The sequence below is a fragment of the Grampus griseus genome (genome assembly GCF_964374135.1).
Source record: "Grampus griseus genome assembly, chromosome: 10".
Lineage (NCBI taxonomy): Eukaryota > Metazoa > Chordata > Mammalia > Artiodactyla > Delphinidae > Grampus > Grampus griseus.
The window spans coordinates 35,760,581-35,776,142 of record NC_139004.1 but is presented as its reverse complement, the minus strand read 5'-3'; the positions used below and the strand labels follow the sequence as shown (position 1 = coordinate 35,776,142).

The window sequence follows — 15,562 nt, the reverse complement described above, 5'->3', positions numbered from 1 at the left end:
CTTTTAAAAGTTAATAGGCAGGAATTCCCTGGTGGTCCAGTGGTTAGGACTCTGTGCTTTCACTGCCAAGGGTGTGGGTTCGATCCCTGCTCGGGGAACTAAGATCCTGCAAGCCGTGTGGTGCAGCCAACAAGAAAAAAGAAAAGTTAATAGGCAGACTTGCAGCCACATGGATAGATCTAGAGATTATCATACTAAGGGAAGTAAGTCAGAAAGATAATTCCCATATGATATCACTTATATGTGGAATCTAAAATACGATGCAAATCAACATATCTATGAAACAAAAACAGGCTCACAGACATAGAGAACAGACTTGTGGTTGCCAAGGTGAGGGGGGTGTATGGCGGAGGGAAGCACTGGGAGTCTGGGATGAGCAGATACAAACTATTACGTATAGGATGGATAACAACAAGGTCCTACTGTATAGCACAGGGAACTGTATTTAATATCCTGTGACAAACCATAATGGAAAAGAATATGAAAAAGAATATATGTATGTATGACTGAGTCATTTTGCTGAACAGAATAAACACACATTGTAAATCAACTATACTTCAATAAAATTAAAAGAAACTTAATAGGCAGGACCTGGAGGGAAGGCGAGGACATTTTAGGGTTAGAAGTGTTCCAGGCAAGGGGAATAATATGGGTGAAGACCTTGGGAGGAAAGAGCCAAGTGATGTCTGAGAAGATCTGAGTGGCAAACCGTGAAGAGAGGGGAAAGTCGGCAGCAGGGCCATTGAGAGCTTTGGAGCAGAAACATTCTATGATCTGCTGGAATAGGATTTAGGGGCGAGTGCCAGTTCCTGAGGGGCCTGATGGCACAAGACAGTCTTAGAGACACTGCTGTGGTAGGCCAGTAACATGACAGGAACTGAGGGAGCCGGAGGCCACCAGTGGCTGGGGGACCAGGAGACAGAACCAGCACCGTGGACAAGTACCTGGTAGGGCGCCGGCTCTCCCACCGGTGCTACCGTATCCCAAGGGTTTTCTCCCTTTGGCCTCCAGACTTCTAAACCAGCCCTAGATAAGTAAGATGATGCAAGTTGTTGTAAAGCTGTCATCGAACTTAGGCGCAAATGCTGAGGCTAAACTGTAAGCATGTAACTGGTGTGTAGTGATGTGCTTGGAAAGGACTGCTGGGTGCCTGGGCCTGTGTGGACAGCTGTGAGAGGCAAGCTCCGAGCCCTGGCCACCCACTGCTCCCAGGAGAGCTCAACCCTCACTCTCCTTGGGTCGGGCCCACCCTTTCCTTCCGAGTGGCCTGCTAGCTCAGAGGACCTACTTGAACTTGGATCTGCCCATGTTTCCTGAGTCCTGGATAAGGGCCTGTCTTTAGAGGATAAGGCACTGGTACCCCGGGAGTGGGCAGGATGCAGCCAGGGCTGGACACCTGCCACTCTCCCTGAGAAAGGACCAGGCGGAGGAGACCGCGGGGGGCTCAGGAAGCGCAGAGAGCCAGGGGGACGCGGTTGCCCCTGCTTCCTCCTGGGAACTCTACAGCCTCCACGGCTAGAGCACACGCACCGTGCACACCCACACCACGCACACAGGCACACGTGCACTATGCACGCATACACATGCGCCCTTATTCTGCAGAGTCAGGTTCACGGAGAAGACAAATGTAGTATCAACTGTGAAATTACACTTAAAATATAAATTCCATGCTTTCCTTCCTGCATCACTATTTCTTCCATATTCCCACTTCAATTCATTTATCTACCACTGTTTCAAATTTCACCTTTCAAACTAATATGAAGCCCGAGACCACGCGTCCTCTGTATGGGCAGAGTGTATTTTCTCTTAGAGTTAGCCTGTTTCTCCCCTTAAAGCTCAGGCTGGTGCTGCTTCCTGTGGACCCGAGTCAGCCCCCGGTCTCTCCTTCCTTTCCTTTTCTTTCCTTTCTCCCTCCCTTTTATATCAAATCTCGCCCCTTGGGCCCACCTGCAGGTGCTTACCTGTCAACAGCCATAGGGAAGGGCCTTTTCTGGGGATTTAAAACCTGTCTGGGCCGTCAGCTCTCACCTGGGCTACTCAGGGTAAATTTGAAAATCCTCTTCTAAGTAGCAGCTATTAATACCTCTTCTCCATCAGCTCCACATTCTCTGAGCTTCTGAAGTGACAGGACCACCTTCTGGTGGGTTATTGACAGTCTCTTGCTGTAGGAGCACCCGTCTTTCCAAGCACGGGGTGGGGCCGTGGAGACACCCCCCAGAACACATCTTGGCTTCTGCACACCCCCCGCCGCACTCTCAGTGGATCCTCTCCCTAGACCTCCTTGTAAACGAACAAACATCCTTCTCTTTCTCAACACCACCCAGTCATCTTTCGTCCCCGGCGCCTGTGTCTCCTCCACCTGTTCTGAACGATGCACCTTACGGCACCGTCCCCGTTCTGACCTGACCTCCTTACCCCGCCCCATCACGCCCGCAGTCGGCTATGTCACCCCGCTCTCACGCTCCCCGTCAGCATCTCTGAGGCTGCTCCTCGGAGCCCTAGGCTGATACTAACCCTTCCACTGATTTAACACTGTCCTGCTGCATATTACCTTTCCCAGTGAATGGGTTTCTCTCCTTGTGCTCTCACGAACCTCCCTTTGGGTCTCTTAATTTCTAGGCCAGCCTGTGAGGCTCCAGGGCCCAAGGCCCAGCCCCTCCTCCTGCCTGTGTCCTGACCTGTCAGTTCCCATCTGATTCAAGGACCGAGGCGTGGCCGTCCTTTCTCCCACTCAGGGCCTTGCACAAGAATAAACAAATCAATAAAAACCCTGGATTGAAAAATAAAGTTAAAAAAGATCTCAGTGCAGCTGGCCGCTAACTAACGTCTGGCTCTCACCTAAGGAAGGGTCCCCATGGGTGACGCAGTCCAGAGAGGCAGGGTGGGTTTCTGCTCCACGCCGTACCCATAAAAAGCCTGGAGGACGCGACTACAGTGAGCACTCAATACTGCTGGTAGCCGGACCCCTGCTGTTGCCCCGTTCCCACTGTTACTCCCATTCCTCTAACTTGGGTGACTTAACTGCACCACTGTCTCTAGGCCACTTAACCAACCTGTTTTAAAATAGCAACTCGAATGGCTATTATTCCGGACATACCTAACGGTACTGTTTTGGTGTCCTCCTGTGGAGGCTCCTCCTTGGAGAAATCATAGTCATGCCTCTCCCTGACCCTGCAGAGCTCAGCGTAGGCTCTGCCCTCTAAGCTGGGGGAAACTGGGAGCCTCTGGGAGCCCTGGGAAGCCCTAGCCGCCAGCAGCCTGGCCGAGCCTCCGCGGCCGGATGTGAGGAACCAGGGCTGTGTCAGGGCTGCGCTTCAGGCTGTGACCCCCAAGTCCCAAGGGTGTCACTAAGGGACCAACTAACTTTGATGCGGGTTCACTGAGCATCTCCAGAGCCAAGCGGGCTCTGCCAAGTCAAAGGCAACGCACAGCAAACAGTTAACTCTGTAAGTCACAAACCATGTGGTGAGGATTCCAAGTGAAAAAGGGTGCTTTACAGATGGAAAGATGGGTGCGGAGGTAGAGCGTGCAGCGGGGACAGAGCGAGCAGATAAGGGCGGCAAGCTGGGAAAGGACCGGCGCCTCCATGTTCCAGGCTCAGGCTGGGGGGCAGGACAAGGTGACACCACACGGTAGGCGTGGCCAGAGGAGCCAAACACGGTGAGGAGGGTTTGGAGGTCAGGAGGTCCAAGTGCATTCTTTAATTCACTCACTCACTCATTCATTTATTCATTCCAAAACACAAGGCACCTCCTGCACCCCCTCCTGTGAGGCCTGGCCCCCTCAAAGGGTGCACCAACCAGTAAGGATAGAGACACGTGAGTGGACAGGCTCTGGCCACCAAGGGAGCCATGAGGGTGCAGAGGAGGGGCCCCCAGTCAGCCAGTGGAGCAGGGGATGCCGCCTGAGCTGAGTCGGGGAAGGTGAGGCAGTCAAGCAGAACTGGTCAGAGGAGGGAGGCCTGGTGCAGGAGGACGGTGACCACTGTGGACTCCCAGCCTGCGTGATGACAAAGAAAGGCGGGAACGGGGGAGGTGGGGAGCAGGGCGGCAGAGGCAAGAGGCCATGGCTCAGGGGACTGGGCGAGGACCCGGCCCGGACCTGGGCAGGGAGCCAGGGTCACCAGACAGAGGAGAGTCTTAAAAAATTAAGTATTTCTTGAGTTAAAAATATTACAAAAAGAATACATTTATGGTGACAAATAATACAAGTGCCTGAGGAAAGAAGGTAGATGACAACAAACCCTTAAACCTGAAATCCCCTGAGGTACAACACAGCAATTTGGGATAAACAGGAAAGAATCCTTTTTAAAGGATAAATAACAGAACCTGATAACAGGCTTGGTAAGACTGACACAGGAGAGGGGAGGATTCTTCACAGCCTCTAAGGATCCTCTGGGAGGATGGAGGCTGGGGGACTATGGTGCTGCAGCGGGCACAGCACGGGGGTCCGAGGGGCCTCCAGGCCCAGCCAAGCAGGGGACCTGGACTCATCCTCAGAGCCTTCCTTTCACTGCTTTTGTTTTTCAACCTTCAGTGACCTCACTGGGCACAAACACTGGCCCAAGGCTAAATCACACCGTCCCTGCCGTCAGGACCTCCACCAGATGGACCTCAGCCCACAGTGGTGAGTGGGATTCAACCGCAGGGTGGAGCAGCTCCAGAATCCGTGCTCTCTCCATATCAGGATGCCTCCTCACACAGACAACATAATAGCAAGTGAGAAGGAATACACAGTGTGAGAAATTAACTTCGCCTGGAAGGGAAACCAGGCCTTGAAGACAGGGCGGGAGTGGCCTTCCAGGCAGAAGGGACAGGGAGGACTTCCAGATAAAGGCTTGGGGCCTCGCTCTCGCCTTCTGTACACCAACGTGCCAGCTCAGCTGTCTCAGTGGATAATCCAACCCACTGGCCTTGAACCTAACATGACGACAGTGCGAAGCCAACACCCAGCCAGGTCCTGGACCACTGCCGATGAGGATGAACATCACGGTGTCTGTACCTCACCATCATCACCTTGTGCAAGGCTGGGGTTCTTCCCTTAGGACCCTAGGCCCCTTCGGATGTCCACCCGTTGCAAACGGGCATCCAGAGAGGGGGCCTGTGGGCAGTCCTGACTCTGTTCATGGGAGCAGGGGCGGAAAGTGAGCCTGTCCTGGAGAAACTGGCACCTTCTCTGGTGGCCAAGGGGTCGGGGCTGGCCCGAGATGCCTGCCACCCCAGCAGAGGTGCAAAGGGAAGAGAGGCTGGGATGCGTCTGCTCTTTTCACACAGACACTGGAGGTCGCTGTTGCCTGGAGGAGTCGTCACTGCCACGAGGGGCGGTACCAGGTGCCGTGTGGAAACTGCCGCTTGTCCCTCACACCCCTAAGCTCCTCTCCCCACCGAGCACCTCAGGCCTCCCTCTCGGTGGAACAGCCAGGTCCTGAGTTTCTCTTCGCTCAGAAGCTTGTGTGATGCAATTTCTTTCCTCCGAACCTTCCCAAGACTGCGATACCCCTTGGAAAGGATGTGACCAAAAGTGAACAAGGCATACAGGGCAGAGCCACACTACTGATTTATGCAAAACCATTACCGCAGTCGCCGCATCATTTTCCCTTCCCTTCTCGGCAATCACGTATCCCGTTAGCCTGTTTGACTACTGCTGCTCACGAAGGGGTACCTTCGCTGAACCAGCTTCAGTGGCTTCTGGATCTGTCTTCCGAGAGGAGCCAGTCAAATTGGAATGTAGTCGTGTGTATGAATCCGACGCAGCCTGAGTCACATCCGTGTGTCCTTTTTTGTAGCTGCTGTTTCTTATCCCTTTGCCTTTCCTCTCTGGGAGCCGTAATTCTTGACGTGTCTGAGATAGTCTGGGGTGAACCCTGGAAAGGACGTACACAAACGTGCTGGCTCCTTCTTGGCGAACAGGCAAATTCCTCGGCTAGCCACTGTTTGCTGCCTTTCATTAGAGGGATTCCCTGAGCACTTCGTTCAATGTGTCTTCAAGGTTTTTAAAAGCAGAGAAGCCTCTGCTAATTTTCCCAAGTTGGGCTAAGAGTCCAGCGTGAACTGTAGCAGAAATCAGGAAAATTTAATAAATGTTGATCAATGACTCTACCTTGCCTTTCTGGTTTCTCCTGAGTAATTTTCACAGATTGCTTTCATGCCAACCAATACAAATAGGATTTGAGCCAAGCTTTCAACTTACATCTACATCTTTATAAAATAGATACCTACCTCTCAATGATATCTGCCTAGAAGTCAGACACAGAGACGTGGCTTCTGAATTATACACCCTGAAGACCTCCTCTCTCCTTTCGCAATGTGTGGCGTGGCAGCGTCACACACACACTCAGCAAACATTAACTGAGCCTGATGACAATGACAATTACATCTTCTTACACTCATCTCAGGAACAAGTTATGAGTCCATCTTTAGATTGTAGAGATGTTTTATTTTTGTTCCTTTAAAAATGAAGACTAAGTGTTTCTAACAAAACACTGCAATTTAAAACCAAAGTTTCACATACGTACATCTGTACAGCCCAAAACATGGTTTTCAGTTAAGGAACCCATTTCATAGGGAGACACTTCCAGTTTGTGAGCAACAACTTTTCAGCATTGCTTAGGGGTGACAGGATAACCCCACAGTTTTGCACAAGTATTTATGCCTACTAGGGATGGGAGTAAGCTTCTTGGTGACACTGCTTATATACGGTTAACAGTTTTTTTAACTTTCCAATGTCATTTTCCCATCTTCACATAGGCCAGAGCACTCACAAATAACTGGAACTCCACTGCTTGGAAGTTTCCAAAACATATCACAGGGACTTCCCTGGTGGTCCAATGGTTAAGACTCCGTGCTTCCACTACAGGGAGCACAGGTTCAGTCCCTGGCTGGGGAACTAAGATCATAAGATCTCACATGCCATACGGCCGAAGGGAAAAAAAAGAAAGAAAACACATCCCCCCAGGCAGTCCCAGAACTCCCGACCACTGACTTTTATGAGTGCACACTCAAGAGCTCCAGGGAGCGATTCACTCTCTTGTCTTAATTAATTTGGCCCTAGAGTGGTAGAGGTATCTTTTTATTTTTGAAAAACTAAAGCAAAAAAGGAGAAATATTCTAGTTCCCAGGTAGAGTCGGGAGACACGGCCTTACCAGGGCTCCTGCTCTCCCCGCAAGGCCGCGCGGGCGGCCCCACTGCCCTGGGCAGCTTTTCACTTCATCCAGGTGACGTGTCTGCTTTGTCTCGAAGGCTTCCAGCTGCAGGGAGACTGCAGGCCTGACTCACCGCTGGCTCTGCAGCAGGACATGGCTGGACATCATCCTCACCAGCTGGCGTCTCTGTCCATCCTGCTGCCCGGCAGCCCCCAGGCCTCACCTGCTCAGGTGCTGTGTGCACCTCCTCCCAGGCTGGTTGTTTGCTGCAGAATTACTGCTGCTCCACTACGACAGGCATAAGGCTTGTGGAGTGTCTGGAACAAAGACGTGCTCCCTGTTGTGTCACTTTCCCTCTCTTTTTCCAATAAAATCTTTCCTAATAGACATTTAAGTATAAAGATGCCTATAAAATATGCCTTTTTATAATTGTGCTATAAATTAAATATTTTTCTGCTTTTTTTCTGTCTCACTGGGAAGGAACCTTTAAGATCTAGTTCACTCTCCTTATTTTAAAGACAAGTGTCCTGAGAGCCAGGGAGGTGAAGTGACTTGCTGGGGGTCACACAGCTGGTTGGGCATGAGGCTGGCACCAGTGCCAAGGTCTCCTGGTCCACACTGGACAAGGCCCCTCCCTTCCTTCCATCCACTTCTCTCTCCTCCTCAGCTCATTCCCTACCTCCCCACCCTGTGAATTATGGCTGTGTCTCAGACGACATCCTCTGGAGGATACTGCCGGGGAGGGAATCCTTGGGGACTCAGACAGGGAGTGACCAGACCTGGGGGGGTGGGGCCTGGGAAATAACTGTCACGGGGCCAGGAAGGAGCGCTTTTTTTTTTTAAGCAGAGTCTGTTTCCTTCTTTTTGTTTTTTCTTCACTAGAGGTACATGTTGCTATGGGAACAAGGATGGCACAGGGAGCCCAGAGCCACTCACCGGCCTGACAGTGCCTGTAAATAAATTCTGCCTCACTCCAGGCTCGGCGCTGAGTGGTCCTGGAGGGCAGCTCAAGCAGCCACTTACAGACTCTCCATCCTGCTCGTGCCAGCGGTGCAGACCCTCCAGCGGCAAGCTCCCTGGAGCTCATGGAGGGATCTGCACTCCCCGCCCTCCCAAGCCCGCCACGGCACAGCCTCATCCCTGTCTGCCCGTCAGGATGACCTGATCCACTTTTCAGATGCCAAAACCCCTCCTCAGGACCACCCCCGTCAGCCGCCACTGCTCCGCTCACTCCATCACTCGGCCTCCATCAGCGCTGCTCCTCGCAGCATCCCCCCACCCCCACTCCAGGTGAAGGCGTCTTCTCGTGGGTTGACTTCTGTCAGGCGCTGAAGCTGCAACGCCCCCCAGGGAAGGGACCTGCCTGGGTTTCTCTCCTGGTTCCAGCCCGGCTGGTGCACGAAGCCTGCCCGCAGGGACCGTCTGCTCCCCAGTGCCTGACTTGACGACCTGGCCCGGGCAGAGCTGGGCTCATTTCTGAAGCTTTACCATTTGTTATGCCTTTTGGGGAGACAGAGCAGCCTGGATGTTAAGTGCCAACTGCCTGGATTCAAACCCTGACTCTGCCACTCACCAGGCATGACTGTGTGCGAGTCACTGAACATCGCTCAGCTTTGGTTTCCTCGTCAATTTATCCCTTTTGCTTAAACCAGAACATTTTTTATTGTGAAAACCGTGCACTAAAAGGTGCATGAAATACCAATGTACAGCTTGCTGAATAACTGTATAGTCAACGCCAGCCGTGTAAACCACACGCAGGTCAGGAACCAGGAGAATCGCTGGCGCCCTGTGGTCCCTTCCCGATCTAAGCCTCCCTGCTGGAGACCCACAGTCTGGCTTTAATAATAATCATTTCTTTTCTGTGTACACATCCTCATATGTTACAGCTTAGTTTTGCCTGTTTTTGACGTTTGTATGAACATAATCCTACTACACGGATTCTTCTGTACTGGCTTCTGTCCTTCAACATGCTGTCATGTTCATCCCCGTGGATCGCGGGGAGGAGAAGTTGTTTCACTAAATCTTTCCCTTTATTTGGCTGCCTGATGGGGAGAGGGAGAGATGGACGGACAGACAGAACGATTCATCTGCTCACTCAGGCAGCAGGTACTCTCTGCTCACATGCGCCAGGTCCAGGCTAAGGCTAGGATACAAGACAAATACCACGTAGCCTGTCTCCGCAGCTACGTAAATTCAATACGTAAATGGAGACCTGAGAGCTGCCGACAGACTGTCGACCCCATCCTCGCTCTCTATTACTGACTAGGCAAGAGCTTTCCCGCGGGTGTTTCCATAGTGCAGAAAGTTAGCTTTTCCTACAAGTCCTTTCTGACCCCCGGGGCTGCTTGTGCCCCTGAGGTCTTGCCTCCTAAAAAAATCACTCCAGAACCTGCTCTCCAACCCAGGTTTCATCAAAGCCATAAGAAGAAACAGGCGTAACTTGTATTTCTTTTAATAGACTGACGGATTGTCATAGGTCCACAGACAGACCTCATTTGGACCCAGCCTGACCTCCTTAAGGACAAAGCAGTGTGCCTTTGCGGCTTTGCTGTGGTAACTAGTGAAATGGAAATGAAGGGTGTGTGAGAGGAGCTGCATCAGAACTAGCACGGCCGCTGCACGGCACGAGTGGAAACTTCAGATCCACCAGGACCTGAAGGTGGTCCTATTGACAAGGCCACGTCCAACGTCCTTCAGACAGGAGAGCCTTAGAAAGGGAAGCAATGCCTCCTCTCGAGTAGCTCGGAGTCAAGTAGCAGTTGAGGCAGGTGGGCTGGAATGACCTCGCGGTTGCACTGGTGACTGAGACCAAGAGAAAGTGATGGAGGAAACAGCCAAGGAGACCTTTTTGGCTACAGGCACTGGGAAGATTCAGAGGAATGAAAACGACTGAAGGAGAGCAGGACGGAGGGGGAACTCGCTGAAAGACAAACTGACACGTGCCTGCCATCTAGTGCTAAGCGTGAGAGGAAGACAGAGGAAAGAAGCCTGCGAAAGGGCGCAGAGGGAGGATGGTATCCAAGGGCAGAGCAGAGAAACGTGAGAAGCACGCCGCAGGGAGGATTACAGAGCAGAGAGGAGGAGCAGGATGACAAACTCGCTGGCAGGCAATGAAAGGAGAATGTTCTAAGAAGTTAAGATAAATGACAAGGAAATGCTGAGTACACAAGGCGCAGGAGGTCACTGAAGCAAGTGGTGGAGTCTTGGGGAGGTAAACATTAGGGGAATTTATTGACAGAAGTCGTAAACGTAGCTAAAAAATTAAATGAATTCATCGCTGTGGTGCTCACAAAGGAAAATGAGAGACAGATGCCAGGAGCAGACACGCACTTCCCAGAGGACAGGGATGAAATGCTGAGGAAACCAGAAGCGTGCCCAAACAGGTGATCAAGAAATCTGAACGTCCGCAGCCCTCCTCGGCTGCGTCACCTGAGAGCTGGCCCTGATCCGGGGTGGGGATCAGCGTGCAGCACAGATGCCGAGCCTGACGCGGGAAGGCCTGGCCGGCTACGGCAAGACAGACAGGTGCCCACGTCGGGCAAGAATTCCCCATCAGTTTTAGCTCTGGACACCTCTGCTATCCTGGTAGCAGCTGGGATGTCTGGAGGTGGGGGCAGTTCCTGAGCCGCCGGCAGCTCTGGCCACATACACAGGCCACTTTCCACCTGCTGCCCGAACAGCCGCCCATCTCTGCTGAACGCTCTCAACTCTCAGGAGCTCCAAGCTGCGCTTCCCCACCGTGCCCTGCGCGGACCCCCCTCTCCGGGCGGGGCAGTGCCTGCAGAAACCAGTCTTACCTGGGAGACGTGGCACATTTCTCTTTCCACTATCCACAAAGACCATCTAACCTTCCCATGCTAGAAACCAATTCCATCTATGCTTCTTGAAATTCGCACACAGTCTTTGGGCTGGTAACATTTGGCATCTAAAGGGAAAGAGGTCCTGGCTCTGACTAAACCAAGGCCACTGATGTCACTCAGCAAACAAGCAGGGCCAGACTGAGGAACCCCTGCCTCCGCTCCACTCTGAGGAAGAGGCTCCCTGACCGCTGTCTTCTCATGACTCGGTTCTGGCTCCATGGGACTCGGGACCAGGGCTGTCCTGGACCCCCGCCTGCCTTCCCCGGCTGTCGGCGCCATCACAGTTCCCAGGCCTGGCCTCCCCAGGAGTCCTGCCCGACCGACCCCAGTCACCCTCCTTCCCTCACACCTCTGACCTTTGCCCCACATCCTTGCCCTTCTCCAAGAACGGGGATATGACGCCCAGAAGCCAGTGTGCTGCAGTAAAGAACGTTCTCTTTGAGGGCTCACTACATCCTTGGTGCTCTGTGAAATTCAACGCTTGTGCCTTCTTGTTTGTTCTGAGAATGACAGTTTATGGATCTTGTCTTATGATCCTGGTCACTGTTTATTTTACGATTTGAGATGTTCCCAGGTTGGCAACACTACACGGAGGCTTTTTTTCTTGAGCGATAACCCACTCAATAAGGCAGCTGAGCAAGTTGCTCTTCAGCCAGATATGACGGGTCACCCATTAATTAGTGACCTAAGTCAACCCATGCAAACTGGCTGGTCCAGTCTCCAAACTGGCAGGTCCAAAGTAGCTGGGGCTCCCTGCACAGATATTTTTGTAAACTCATCAGGGAGAGGGGATCTTGCACTCCAGCTTTAGAGTTCTGTAAGGGGAAGTTATTTTTCATCTGGTCTCTGAGGTGATAGGCTTGGGGCTGAGGGCTGGGAAAAGACTCTGACCAGACTTGCTCCAGTGCTTCTCAGCCTTCTCTGACTTAAGAATTCCTTCTGTTGTAAATGATAATTACAGAGTCCCATTTAGGAATTAAAGAAAAAAATCTGTCTTTTTTTTAATGCATTATATAAGAAACAAGTGACTGCAAATAAAAATATTTAATTTTAGCTTCATATACTATTATGTAAAGATAAATTCAAATTGTTTTCCAATTTAGTAAGTAATACATACATAATTAATTTAAGTGGTAAGAAAAATCGAGATTTATTGGCAAAATTTAACAACTATGATGTTTGGTTTGGGGCTCAAATATATATTAAAATGCAGATTCAAATTTACTTTTGTTCCATCATCAAAAAAAAGAAAAAAGTGTTTTTATGACCTGATGTTTAGAATTCTTTAATTTTATGCTTTAAAAAAATCAGTTGCTTTACTTTTGTAATTTTCAGGTTTGTTTTGAAATGAAGAGGTAAGAAAAAGTTTCAGGCTTCTGTTTATAAGCTCTTCTCTGCAAGAAACACATTGTGGGCGTGTATCATTTTTATTCTAAATAAATGAAAAGGCAAAATGAATATAAATTATCACAATATTTGCACTTCTTAAAATACTTTTTGAAGTACCAGAAGCACTTGATGTGCCCTGGAGAGTTCTGAGTTGACAAACATCATGCATGAATCCAGGGCCAGCTGCATGATGTGTGGGGCTCAGAGCAAAATGAAAATGCAGAGCATCTTGTTCAAAAAGGCAGGAAAAAGCTTCTCCTTTGCCCCCACAGTGTCTCTCCTGACGTGTCCTGGGGTTTTCATCTGCTTTTTGATGCTGCGCTCGCTCGGGCTCAGGCTTGGGGGAGAGCCTTAGGACAGGGCAGGCGCTCACGGCACCCTGGGCCCTATCCTGGGACTCGCACGTGAGACTCACACTAGATCCTGACTCTCCCCACAAGCGTGCGAGGCCCCCACTGGGAGTGGCGGGTGGCAGTGGCCACAGGACAGGCTGAGGAGGGGGAGGCTGGGCAAGTCCATGCTCCAGGGGTCAGGGGGTGGGTGGCTGAGAACCTGTCCCAGGAAGGTGAGGAGGGGCAGGGCTGGCCTGCAGGTCAGCCGAGGCTCGGAGCCCTGGTGGGCGCTCCACTGTCCCACGGGGGCTTCCCTTATAAAAGAAAATTCAAAGGTAAAATTGCCAAGACTATCAAGAGGGTGCTAGAGAGCATTAAACCCTAAGCTCTGAGCCCCCTTCTGGATACGGAGCCCCACGCCACGGCCCTGGTCACACACCCAGGAAGCCGGTCCTGTACAGATCTGAGAAAGTTCACGTTAAGATGAAACTGCAGGACGGTTACTACTTTTATGCCTTGCGTTTACTACCTCGAGTTTCAACCTCACTGTTCCTTATGACTGCGGTCTTTAGCCAGCGGTCAGGTCTTCAGGGGTGCACGCTAAGCACATCTGGCTGTAAAAGCACCAGCTTGATGAGCACCTGCCGGACTCCAACCCACCAGCACCGGCGCTTGCTCTACGCCCACCTGAGAAACAGAAAGGCTAAGTAATAATTAACTTACGGATTGATTATTTTGTGCTCAAAATGGAAACAGATGTCCTTCTCACCTGAAACGGTGTGAGTGGACCCTGAGGTGCCTCTGTGAGCCCAGCGGGGATCCACGCTGCCGAGGGGGGCAGTCCCGGCGTGCCTGGCGTGGCCCTGGGCTGCGCTCGCGGTCCTGGTGCAAGCACGCAAAGCGCCCTCCCCTCACGCTCTCGACCCACTGCGGGCTCTGTCCTCTCCTCTCTGATCTCGAGGAACCCAGTGCACTTCTCCAGAGAAAAACAGCATGTTTGAGGCCCAGGAACCTCACCTGCCTGCTGCCCTGACCGCAGGAGCCCAAAGTGGGGAGAATAACCTGCCCATTCTTCCCTCGTGAGATCCAAAGGTGACGGAACATCCACAAACAGTGCAGCCCAACGGAATGGCTGCTGCCCCGGGATCCAGGCCTGGGCCTAGGTGAGGAACAGGCCAGGGAGGAAGAGGCTCACCCAAGAACGCTTATGTGCAGGCTGGCACAGGACCGGGGGGCCGGACAGAAGAAACCAGCAACTGTGCGCCTCAGCTGCCCCGCGGGGCTGGGGCTCCTTGCACACCATGCTCAGAGGGCCCAGGGACCACTGAGACAGCCTACGTCTGGGAGGGCGGAGGACTCTGAGGACAGGGCGTTTGACCTCTCCAGCTCTCTGCAGAGTGGCTGGTAGGCGGAAGCAAAGCCGCAGGAGCAGGCTTCCATTCGCTGGTGAAGAGCTACCCAGAAATGGTAACGATGTCCCCACTGTGCAAGAGCAGGACTTTCTCCTGTCCCAAGCTGAACAACAGGACAGTAGCGGGTAGAACAAACAGCTCCACTTAACTCAGGATGTGGCATTTACCTGTACACCAGGAAATATCACCGTGTCTTTCAGGAAAGGGGACCCTTACCTCATTTGCTGTGTTGTGTGTTCCAACGATTCGAATGAAGGAGGCCGGCCGTCTTTCAAAAGTTACTGATTGCCAGGACCTGTGAGGAGAAGCACAAGCATTGCCTGGTTAGACCACCCAGTTGACCCTGCTGACAGCACGGGGCCAGCAGAGCCCAGTACGTGGACGGGGAGGGCCTCCTGCGCCATAGGGGGGTGGGGACAGGGCTCCACCCACTGTGGGGAGACGGGCAGGAGCACACGGTGTTCCCTACAATCTCATCAAAGAAGGCGCCCTGCCCTTCTGCGAAGGTGACGGGATTCTCATAAAGCTCGACATAAGCGTGAAGGGCAGACTGCGAGCACATAGTGACAAGAGTGTGGCCGAACAGAGGAGTGACCAAGGCTGGTGGAGTTCATGAAGTAACAGGGCCACGATGGGGCTGCCCTCAGAGGGCTGTGGGCTGAATGGATGCGTCCAGGTGGGCGCAGTGACTTCGCTGGGGAGCCCTGGGAGGAGGAGCTGAGGCAGGGCAAGGGGAGGACGGGGCTGGGCGGCACTCGCTGCAGTGTGAGCCCCAGGCTCCTGTCTGAACCCCTCACCCCAGCCCCTGCGAGTGGTGGCACCTGGGGAAGAAGAGGCAGTTTCTCCATAGGCCTCCCTCCAGCCCTCCTTTTCCCACTTCCAAATATGCCCCCCAAACAGTTTATTCTCTGGACCAGCCAGTCTCCGGGTGGGCTCAAAAGCAGCCCCACTATTTTAAAAGCCATTCCTCAAGGATCAGCAGGGGCTGGGCCAGTTCATTTAAAGCCCAGCTGCGTGGGCCCCAAGCCGCCCCTGAGAGGAGGCAGTCTGCTCCCGGTTTACCGCCCCGTTCATCAGAACACACGGGGAGCTCAGCATCTACAGCTGCAAACGCCAGTAATACTTTCATAAGAAATGTGAGGAGTTCACAGTTGCTGCATCCCTCCTCCGTCCACACAGTGGAAGCGCCAGCTGCTGGGAAGCTGTTTCCTGTAATTGTCTAATTACCAAGTAATGCTACTGAAGAAAACACATGTATTTGCGGTTTGTTTTTCCCCCTTTGCTTTCAGGTGTTCCATCTTCTCTCTCCCTGTGAGCTTCCCACTGAGACTGATTCACTGCTGCCTGGACACCAGGCCCCTTAAGGTCATTAAAAAGTCGTTACCATCCTGTGTGCAAAGTCTGTGCCTCCAGAAGCATGTTTCTGG

At 52.3% G+C, this 15,562-nt stretch overlaps 1 protein-coding gene across 2 annotated transcripts in view; it reads right to left on the bottom strand.

Moving 5' to 3' along the window:
• Positions 1 to 15,562, bottom strand: part of BTBD9 (BTB domain containing 9) — a 418,266-nt gene that overhangs the window by 10,348 nt on the left and 392,356 nt on the right. For both annotated transcript variants that reach the window (XR_014297289.1, XM_082663104.1), the window contains exon 10: positions 14,352 to 14,430. Coding sequence is in view for 1 of the 2 variants with exons in the window: in XM_082663104.1 (XP_082519230.1) it covers positions 14,352 to 14,430 (79 nt within the window). In the remaining variant the exon portion in view is untranslated. The remainder of the gene's footprint in view (positions 1 to 14,351; positions 14,431 to 15,562) is intronic.